Source organism: Toxorhynchites rutilus, chromosome 3 (genome assembly GCF_029784135.1).
Source record: "Toxorhynchites rutilus septentrionalis strain SRP chromosome 3, ASM2978413v1, whole genome shotgun sequence".
Taxonomy (NCBI): Eukaryota; Metazoa; Arthropoda; class Insecta; order Diptera; family Culicidae; genus Toxorhynchites; species Toxorhynchites rutilus.
In genome coordinates, this window is record NC_073746.1 from 304,161,691 (window position 1) to 304,173,421 (window position 11,731).

The following is an 11,731-nucleotide window of genomic DNA, read 5'->3' on the forward strand; positions in this document are numbered from 1 at the left end:
GTCAGCATTTCGGTGTACAGCTTCCGGGCTCGCGTCTTCCCCACCATGTTTTGCCTTTCGTCGCGGTTAGGAGCCTTCTGAACTATGTATGTACGCAGATCCTCCCGCTGCTTGGTCCGCTGGACGAATGAACTTGACAAATTCAGCATATTGGCGACATCCCGGACTGAACTTCTCGGATCACGTCTAAACTGCTTAACTACGCGCTTGTGATCTTTTTCACTGACGGAGCATCCATTTTTGCCGTTCTTCACCCTCCGGTCGATGGTTAGGTTCTCGAAGTATCGTTTTAGTACACTGCTGACCGTGGATTGGACGATTCCCAGCATCTTACCGATGCCCCGATGTGACAACTCCGGATTCTCGAAATGAGTGCACAGGATTAATTCACGACGCTCTTTTTCGTTCGACGACATTTTTCCAAATTTACGAAAAATTGACAGTGAAGCATGGCCAACGTTATCTATACACTCTTATCTGATTATAAGCTGAAGATATAATTCCTAAAAATTAAATTTCTACAGCGTTTTTCCCGTGATGCAATTTGATGTGACACACCCTTTAATCTTCGATGACCAAATATGGCTCAAATTGAACATCCCTGTTTATAACCGTTATACTGTCCAGCACACACACCCACAACCAAAATTAGGCAGATCAGTTGTGAATACAGAGGATTTAAATGCGTTCAGTAGAACGACAGACAGCATCCAGAAATATACGTGCGTGAAGATCGAATTTCATCGAATATACAATTTTAAAATTTGAGAGCGTAGTTTTGAAAATTCCAAAAAGGAAACCCTACCGTTGAGACAGTGTTTATTCTCGATATGCGATTCAGCCTCGAACCTCTGAAAGCGAACATTTTGGTGCCGTGACCAGGATTTATGGCTGAATCCAGAGGTCATTACCCTATGAACAACGAAGGTTGAAGAGGTCATTATCCTATGGACAACGATTGGTGAAGGGGTCATTATCCTATTTCAAAGCCGCAGCCATACAGTACTGAGGCCAATTATTGTTGGATAATAGAAGCTTGGATGAACAAATGCCATAAATTGAAGACATTTCTTTGATGCAAAATATTTGAGTTAATACAAGGTCTAATTATTACAGGCCACAGGTGAGTGGCTTTCCTACAACTTACCACAAATTTAGCGGTGCTACTTGGATCTTTTTTGTTTTGTTTTTTTTTTTGCTGCTTTTACGAGATTTGGCGATCACCACAAAATTATATTCAACTGACAACTATTGACAAGGAATATTCACGACTTGACTACACTTCTGGATAAAACCGATTGCTACCACACACGAGAAATAGTTACATTTTACATTGATTATACAAGACTTGTTACAAACAGGCCTCAGGTGAATGCCTGTCCAAATAATTCTACTGTATCAATTTGTGCTACCTGGTACTTTTATGTTTATTTTATGATCATCGACGATTCGGGATTATTACTGCATCTACTGGCTGTGAGAGAGGACTATATCGTAATAATTTAGCTGGACTCAATAACGATTCGCATATTCGGGAAGGACTATTTCCATACTACTTTTCAAGGCCTATTTTGGACAGGCCTCAGGTGAGCACCTGTCCAATACTACAATTTTAATTTGCGGTACTTCCTGGTTCCTTTTGTCTCTTTTCGGTTATTTTGGAGCAACTGCATTGCTGGTCTGGTAGTGGTGTTAATGATGGCTGAACGAAAAGTTAACGACAAAATTAAAAGGAGGGAGCAGCACTATCAGCAAAGATATCTCTACCGGTTCAGACTACCGCAAATCTTGACAACACGATTGCCAGAAATACCAGCGCTTTGGGTATTCATACCGGGGTGCATCTACCTCAGATTACACTACCGGAGTTCGACGGTGATTATCGAGTGTGGCTTTCGTTTGAATCGATATTCGTTTCCATGATACACGAATCGACAGAACTCTGCGACGTACAAAAATTTCACTACCTGAAAACAGCACTGAAAGGGGAGGCGGCAAAGCTTATAGAATCTCTCACGATCACGAATGAAAACTACTCAATTGCTTGGGAAACAGTAACGAAGCGATACTCAAACGAATATCTTCTCAAAAAGCGACATATCCACGCGCTCATGGAATATCCAAGACTGAAGGAGGAATCGGCTGCAGCAATTCACGGATTGGTAGACGAATTCGAACAGAGAATGAAGATACTAAAGCAGTTGGGTGAAAAAACTGAGCATTGGGGAGCACTTATTGTACATTGGGTTTGTTCCAAGTTGGACGGTCATACTCTACAACTTTGGGAAGACCACGCGGCTTCTATAAAAAGAACCTGGTTTCTCATCATTAATGGATTTTCTAGAGAAAAGGACTCGAATATTGGACGCCATATCATCAAATTGTACCGAAAGCAAAAATCATCCCACAAGATCGAACATAAAACGTACCAATATTGTTTCATATAGTGCCACAAATGCTGTGAATGATGTACCAGCATGTCAATGTTGCGGCGATGCTCATTATACTCCACGTTATACTAAATTCCAGACGATGAATCTATCTGAAAGACTGAATATAGTAAACAACAAGCGCTTGTGTAGTAATTGCTTTCGATCAGGGCATTGGGCTCGAGACTGCAACTCTAAATTTAATTGTAGAACGTGTGGAAAAAGGCACAATACGTTGATTCATCCCGGATATCCACTGGGGCACAGCGATAGCATGAATTCCACAGTAAATAAAAGCAACGATATACGAGGCATGGCAACGAATTTGGCAACTGGAGGTACAGGAAGTACATTTGCTGATCAAACGGAAGCAATGGATGAATCGACAGTTAGTTCATTTAGTATTGGGACCAAATCTGGACCATCGAACATTTTTCTTTCAACGGTGGTATTGATTGTGCAGGATAGAGATGGTAACAAACATTTGGCAAGAGCATTGCTCGATAATGGATCTCAGGTGAATATTATGAGCGAAAGGATGTGTCAGATGCTGAAGTTGAAACGACGTGCGATAAATGTTCCAATTTATGGAATTGGCCAGGTTGAATCCCGAGCAAGACATGCAGTTAATACTACAATAGGTTCTCGAGTGACAGATTACACAGTGGGAATGGATTTTTTAATATTGCCACGGGTTACTTCTGAGTTGCCTTCAGTTACCGTGCCAATAATTCACTGGAGAATTTCTGAACAATCTGATAGCTGATCCTGACTTCAACACATGCAAACGGGTTGACTTGATAATTGGTGCGGAATTCTTCTTCTATGATTTTTTGAATGAAAACGGACTAAAACGGATTAATATGGGATCAGGACTTCCCACTTTGGTTGAAACAAAACTTGGTTGGATCGTAACGGGTAAAACGAGTACTCAAAATAGGACATCTGTTCACTGTCATGCCGCGACAACTCCGGATAATCTAGAGAGTCTGATGGAAAAATTTTGGAAAACAGAGAGCTATGATGATCAACCGCCTTGGTCTAAGCAGGAACAAGACTGCGAAAAATCTTTTGTTAAAACTCACTCGCGTGCTGACGATGGTCGCTACATAGTAAGACTACCCAAACATGTTCATTTCGGAAATATGCTGGGTGAATCAAAAATAATGACATTGGAAAGGTTCAGAAAACTGGAAAGACGCTTGCAACGGGACATATCATTAAAAAAGGAATACCATGCATTCATGACTGAATATATTAGGCTTGGTCACATGAAAAAAGTTACAGAAGAAGATTTACAATCAGAAGCTAGGGGATCCACGGATAAAAAAGCATATTATTTGCCTCACCACCCCGTCATTAAAAATTCAAGCACTACAACTAAGTTACGGGTCGTATTTGATGGATCGGCTTCCACCGATAGCGGATACTCGCTGAATGATACTCTTTTGAAAGGTCCTGTAATACAAGATGAGCTTCTCAGTCTATTACTACGGTTCCGTAAACATAAAGTCGCCCTCGTTGCGGACGTGGAAAAAATGTATAGACAAATCCGTCTACACGATGATGATACGCATCTGCAAAGAATTTTTTGGCGGTTTTCCCAGTCAGATCCAATAGGTACATACGAATTGCTCACCCAAAAGTTTTGGAGGGATTGCCAATGGAAAAATTGGGTAAAGGATTGGAAATAAGCTTCGATTTAGTTTCCACGGAACAAGTAAAGACACTTGGTGTTACATGGGATCCAAGATCGGATCAGTTGAGTTTTGCCTTCGATATAGTCAATAACGTGAAGGATTGGACAAGGCGAAGTATCCTCTCTACCATTGCGAAACTGTTTGATCCTCTCGGTTTAATTTCTCCGGTAATTGTGAAGGGAAAAATCATAATGCAGAAACTATCTTTACTGCAATCTGGCTGGGATGATGCTGTTCCCTCTCAATTGGATAATGAATGGAAAGAATTTGTCAGCAACTTGAATCTGCTATCAGAAGTGCAAATAGACCGAATCGCCTTTAGTCTGGAATGGACAGGAATACAGTTTCACTGTTTTGCGGATGCATCTGAGTTAGCGTATGGAGCGTGTCTCTATGTAAGAGCGACCGATACAGTCGGCAATGTGCGCATCGAGCTACTTTCGTCAAAATCTCGTGTTGCACCATTAAAAAGATTAACACTCCCTCGCCTAGAGCTTTGTGCTGCAGATACAGCTACCCACTTATATTCAAAAGTTGTAAACTCATTGAAAATGAATGAATATCAATCGTTTTTCTGGTCCGACTCAACAATTGTTTTGCACTGGCTGAAGGCACCTCCTAACACTTGGCAAACCTTCATTGCGAATCGTGTTTCTAGGATACAAACGCTCACTTATGGTCATAGTTGGCAACATATAGCAGGGAACCAAAACCCTGCTGACTTAGTGTCTCGTGGAATATCTGTGGAGGAATTTCTCCAGAGTCAATTATGGAGAAACGGACCGACATGGCTAAAGCAATCCATTGATACGTGGCCAAAGGAAAGCAAGGAATTTGTTCATTCCGACCTGGATCTAGAAACCCGAAAAACTGTTCATATGGGGACCATAATTTCTGAAACGAATGACTTGTTCTTCCTACGCTCGACTCTCAAACCTTTACTGCGCATTGTAGCTTATTGCCTCCGTTTCGCACATAACTGTCGCCAACCTCATGAAGCTCGTCGATCCCCATTCTTAGAAGCGAATGAAATTAACGCTGGAAAACTGGCTTTGGTGCGCCTTGTACAACTAGAATGTTTTCCAGAGGATATTAAAAATTTACGAAAGCATCATCAGGTATCGATCAAATCTCCACTGAAACTTCTCAATCCCTTTGTAGATCAAAATGGGGTCATAAGAGTGGGTGGACGCCTGCGTCAGTCAGACGTACATTTTACAACAAAGCATCCATCAGTACTTCCAAGTAACCATCCATTTACTCGCATGCTCATTGATTACTTTCATCATCAAACCATTCATGGTAGTCGGCAGTTAACACTTTCAGGAGGTGTGTGTCCAAGCAAGTCATTCGTCATAACTGGGATTGATTATTGCGGTCCGTTTTATCTAAAACCACCCTATCGTCGTGCTGCCGCCCCGAAAGTTTACGTTGCAGTGTTTATATGTTTTACCACGAAGGCCATACATTTGGAAATTGTCAGCAATTTATCGACCGTCGGGTTTATTTCAGCCCTGCGTAGATTCATTGGTAATCACGGAGTTCCATCTGAAATTCATTCAGATAATGCCAAGAATTTTTCCGGCGCCAAGCATGAGTTATATGGTTTATATAAGACGCTGAATGATAAAAAACAGTTCGCTATGATTGGAAACGAGCTAGCGCAACAAGGTATATCATGGCATTTTATACCCCCACGAGCTCCTAACTTTGGAGGCTTGTGGGAAACTGCAGTGCGCACTGTTAAAAGTGCCCTCAAAAAGGAAATCGGCTCGTATCACCTATCCTTTGAAGATTTCTCTACTCTTCTCGTTCAGATTACAGCAGCACTCAATTCAAGGCCATTAGTTCCGCTTTCGGATGACCCTCTAGATGTTGATGTGCTGACTCCAGCCCATTTTCTTATTGGCTCTACCATGACGGCACTCCCCGAAACCGATCTGCGCGCCATCCCTACGAATCGACTAACCCACTACCAGCAAAGGCAGCAATTATTCCAGCGATATTGGCAGAGATGGAGTAAGGAATACCTCACCGAGATGCAAATGATTAACAAAAACCGGCAATACATTTCCATTGATGTTGGAGATTTGTCTGTTCTACGTGAGGATAATCAACCACCCCTATATTGGCCCTTGGCAAGAATTACTAACGTGCATCCAGGAAATGATGGAGTCGTCAGAGTGGTTACTGTAAGAACCAAAAACGGTATCTACAAGCGTCCTGTGTGCCGAATATGTCCATTGCCATCGAATTGTGATCTATTACAAAACAGACCAGGAATTTAGTTAACTAGTTTTAATAGTTTAGAACATAAGCATATTTAGTTGAAGCTAGTTCAAAGGGGCCGGTAATGTTGGCATTTATATGTAGACATTAGTAATCTTCGATGACCAAATATGGCTCAAATTGAACATCCCTGTTTATAACCGTTATACTGTCCAGCACACACACACACCCACACCCAAAATTAGGCAGATCAGTTGTGAATACAGAGGATTTAATTGCGTTCAGTAGAACGACAGACAGCATCCAGAAATATACGTGCATGAAGATCGAATTTCATCGAATATACAATTTTAAAATTTGAGAGCGTAGTTTTGAAAATCCCAAAAAGGAAACCCTACCGTTGAGACAGTGTTTATTCTCGATACGCGATTCAGCCTCGAACCTCTGAAAGCGAACAGTATGAATAATAAAAGTATGAATTGACCTTACATGGCATTTTTTTATCCAAAATATATATTTTTATTAAGGCTCATATGGCGTCAGCCTGACGGGGCCGGGAGTTCAATATTTCGACAATGTTTGCCTTACAACTATGTCAGTAATATGTAACCGATTACTCGCGGGAGAGCTGAGAAGGGGCAGCATGGAACCGGATACACGACCAGACAACATGCTCGATGTCGTGGTAGCCATCGCCACAATCACAAAGATTGTTTGCTGCGAGCCCTATGCGATAGAGATGCGCGTTTAGGTTGTGCGTAGTATATGGGATCATTGAAACATTACCCATCGACCATTATTTTATTTTTTCAGACAGCCTCAGCTCAGCAGAGGTAATCCGCTCAATGAAAGTTGATAAACGCTCATCTTATTTCTTAACAATAATAAGACATCTATTGAGTGTTTTGGTCGAAAAATTATTCAAGATTACCTTAGATTACCTACATGGCATTTGTTCAATCTTTTTACTCACAAAGCAAATATATTGAATTCAATTGAATTGGGCAATTGTTTCATTCAATCAAAAATTTAATCAATGCAAACAAATGTTTACTAAGCTAAGGTAGTCCCACGTCAACTTTGCGGTTATATCATATATATAACCCACCCATTTGATCGTTGCAAGTCACTGTAGGTAATGATTCGGGATATCGACAATTGCGTTGACATACTTTTTATTTATTTATATGAATGTCTGCAGCACAACTTTTGATTGTGTTATGATATATCACAAATACAAAATAAATTTCAATGCGAGGTTTAAACATAATGATTTATTAACTCATTTACAATCGCTTAACACATGTATCGTGCACCCAAACAAACTGTGCCAGTGCATTGGGAATTTTGTTCCGATAGGGAATGCCTGACGCGGTGATGACGTTAGCGCAGAGGCATTTTAGGGAAGCGGGTTCATTCGGAAGAATACCATTCCCCAGACTCCGCTTAAGTAGCCACGAAGGACGCTCGCCGAACACATTCGTAGAATCCAGATGGGCACCATGCGCGATCAGAGTGTGCACTATCTCTTTCTCATAATAGTATCGCTTGGAAGCCAGAAGCAGTGGCGTAGATTTTGTATTATCGTACGTATTGACCTGGGCTCCACATTCCAACAGCAACTTTGTGACGAATAAGTTGGAAAATAAGTCGTCTTCTTCACGGTCATGTGAGAAGAATTTACTGCGTAGCACTGATGTGTTCGATACTGACAGATGAAGCAGTGTTCCGTCGGCTACACTACGAATATCCTTACGGACAAGCTCTTGAACAGAGCTTTTGATCAAACGGTGTTCATCCTCGCTATTGGCAACGGTAAGTAGAAAGTACATCAGAAGTATCAGGCAATGGAGTATACAATCGTAATTTTTCTGTTGGATTTGATCAGCCGGCTCAATACTGAGCAACTGGTGGCTCTCAGTGAGGTCCGATGTCAAAAACTGGAACGTCTCGTAGACATCTTTGAATTGTAGCATATCGGGCTCATTTTCAACTACCAAATACATCATCAACTTCACGACGGCCCGAGCTGAATCACACGTTTCACTGTCCAATATGGTATGCTTCCGAATTCGCACTTGCAACGCAAGCATCCATAGGTCTAAACACATCTGGAACTGTCTAGATTCTTTGTAGAAATATCCTCGTATCATTAGTCTATGTAGTATGTACTCATGGTCGACTCCCAATATCGTCTCTTGAATGACCATACCCTGCATTGTCAATGCAATCACATCATGGGCGATTCCTTCAAATTCGGCAATAGTAGTAAACTCAACCATATTTCCATAGGCGACTCTTGGCGGGATTGATGGTCTGTTTCGAATGGAATTTCCTCCACCCATTCGAATTTCATAAGCCAACCGCAAGCGGTGTAATACATTTTCCACGTTGTGTTGATAATAGATTAACGTTGAACCCAACAGCATATGAGCATCGGCCTTTCTTTCTTGTGAGTAATTTACGCTGCTCAAAAGATAATCCACTATTTGTACAGATCCCACAATGCATGCTAGCTGCAGTGCGTCATCCCCGGAACTTTTTCTAGCGAACGGATCGGCTCCATGATTCAACAGTAATTGAACCATTTCGATATTACGAGTTTTGCTCTCAACCGCATAGTGCAGAGCAGTGTTGCCATACGAATCGCGTTCATTTACGTCAGCGCCTAAGCTTATTAGATAGCTGCATAATGGGACAGATTCTATAGCGTCGATGAGACAGGTTGTACCGTTGGAAGTTGGCTTGTGGATATCCGCTCCGTACTCAACTAACAACTTAACCATTTTGATGTTTGATATTGCGCAGGCAGCTCTCACAGGCGTTGAGCCGGTGTCAGAGGGAGCATTTGCATCGCAACCCTCCATGACAAGGTATGTCGCTAGTAAAAGATGACCTGAAACGCAAGCACACCACAGTAGAGTAACATTGTTAATCGTATTCATCTCAGGCAATTCATCTTCCTCATCCGGGGGATATGTAAGGATTCCTCTTTGCTCGATGTCGGCATCACACACCCTTAATAGGTAGTCAACTATTTCTAAGTTGCCTTCGCGACAGGCGATGAACAGCGACGAACAACCACCATGTTTAGCGTTAGCCACCTCCCTTCGTACATGCTTAGGTAAGCGACGAATTCGTCTGCGAAGACGCCGGGACAGAGGTCCACGAGCTGAGCTAGCTTCACGATATAAGTCACAACTAATTTGCTTCAGTACTTTGGGATCACCCAGTTCGTGTTCGTGTGCGTTCGCATTCATGGTTTAGTCGAGTTGCTGGTCCAAAACTACAAATAACGATACAAACTACTGAAATAGAGTTAAATTTTCAAAAACTTCTCTTTCGTACCCTGGCACAGATAATGTCTTCAAAGGCGAGTCCGCATATATATATATACAAATGTTGCTAAATATACCCACAGTGTCAAGAAACTGAGCTTTGTGAAGGAAGCTCGAAATAACTTGAACGGGTAGCTATTTTGAGTTTTTTATACCCAAAATGGAACTTGCTCCTGAAAATCAAAGACGTCACACTTTTGTCTACCCTTAGAAAAATCCTCGGTCGAAAACTACTAAATACATTTGGTAATGCAAAATTAGTAGAATGTACAAATTTTTTGTACATATTGTCAACAAACCCGCATCCCTACCAGAGATTAGTATATTTTACTCGATAACATTAGTAAGCTTGGATATTGTCATATCTGAAAATTGGTGAGAAAAGCGCGTATTAACCATTTTCATTGTTCCTATAAGGCAATACGGAGGTATAATTAGGATATAATTCTGATACGTGCATTTTCGGCGAGAATATGTAGCCGATATTGGGCTTCCGAATCATTGTTCTGCTTGACATATGTGTTTATTAGAACGGTCAAAATGACTATAGATTGGTAGTGTTTACCAAAAAATTCGTTATATTTACTAATTATTTCTCTCAGTGTACGAGCTTTTCCTACAGAACCAACAGACAACAGACAGATACAAAGAAGAAACTGGAGTGATCAGAATCGAAATCATCAGAATTTGAGGATTTGATCGAGTGCAAAGAGAATATCATTGCTGTTTTTTTGGATCTAAAACGCGCTTTCGAAACAATTTCTAGGCCCTTGTTGTTGAACACGATTAAGCGCTTTGGATTTACGAGTACTGCATATAAATGGTTCGAAAGCTATTTAAATGACAGAACTCAACGGACTATTTTTATTGATACAATTTCGAATCCCCTAGGGAATAATCTTGGAGTACCTCAGGGAAGTGTATTAGGGCCCCTTTTATTTATTATGTATATCAATGACATGGGAAGAGTTTTACGATTTTGTGATATCAATCTTTTTGCAGATGATACTGTGTTATTCATTGCAGCTAATGATTTAGATCAGGTCGTTTTACATTTGAATGGAGATTTACATTCTTTAAGTAGATGGTTGAAGTATAAGCAATTGAAATTGAACATAAGTAAAACTAAATATATGGTAATCTCGCGAAATCGTTTAAATGAAAACGTCTCCATCGTTATTGATAATGAGACTATTGATCGAGTTCGGGACATTAAATATCTTGGCGTGATTATTGATGACAAACTCAAGTTCAACACTCACATTGACAATGTCATCAAGAAAATTGCCAAGAAGTATGGAATCTTATGTCGATTGAAAAACGATTTAACTATTTGCAGCAAAATACAGCTATACAAATCAATCATCTCTCCTCATTTAGACTTTTGCTCTTCCATTTTATTTTTAGCCAATGACACACAAATATCGAGATTACAGCGCTTGCAAAACAAAATAATGCGGTTGATACTAAAATGTAACAGATTCACTTCCTCATCTTTAATGTTGGACGCTCTGCAATGGTTATCCGTGAAGCAAAGGATTGTTTATTTAACTATGGTGTTCATTTTCAAAGTAGTTAAAGGTTTGCTGCCTCGATATTTGTGTGATCGAGTTGAAAGAGGAATTGACTTTCATAGTTATAACACTAGAGTTTTTGTTTATTTTTATGACGAAGATCTTTACTGACGAAGTTTTATACGAACGGATAATTTAATGTGGACAATTTTTTTGCAGTTTGTTTTCAATATTTTCAATGAATCTGACGAAGTTTTTGAACGGATTATATTATGTAGATTATTTAATTTTTTTTAAATCATCTTTTTTAAATTTGTATTGATCTCTATTATGTCTGTCATGATCTTGGTGATGATGGACTATTTTTATTTTTATTTTGTCGTTCTTATAGTTGTATTAGTTTAAAAAAAAAAAATAAAAGTAGTCTACAAAAGTTTGAGCGTCGCGCGCGAGACACAGATATAAAGGATATTAAATTGAAAGTTTTTTTTAAGTGCCGGTCTAGGAATTTTTCGTAAAGG

The 11,731-nt window shown here is 40.2% G+C and overlaps 1 protein-coding gene across 1 annotated transcript; it reads right to left on the bottom strand.

The window, feature by feature from the left end:
• Positions 1-7,644: 7,644 nt before the first annotated feature.
• LOC129774389 (protein fem-1 homolog C-like) lies at positions 7,645-9,618 on the bottom strand. The gene has a single exon (XM_055778122.1). The coding sequence runs from the start codon at positions 9,616-9,618 to the stop codon at positions 7,645-7,647; it is 1,974 nt and encodes a 657-aa protein (XP_055634097.1).
• Positions 9,619-11,731: the final 2,113 nt, after the last annotated feature.

What these genes read in the sequence shown, in the direction of transcription:
- LOC129774389 (XM_055778122.1), bottom strand. Translation starts at nt 9,618, where the DNA reads ATGAATGCGAACGCACACGAACACGAACTGGGTGATCCCAAAGTACTG.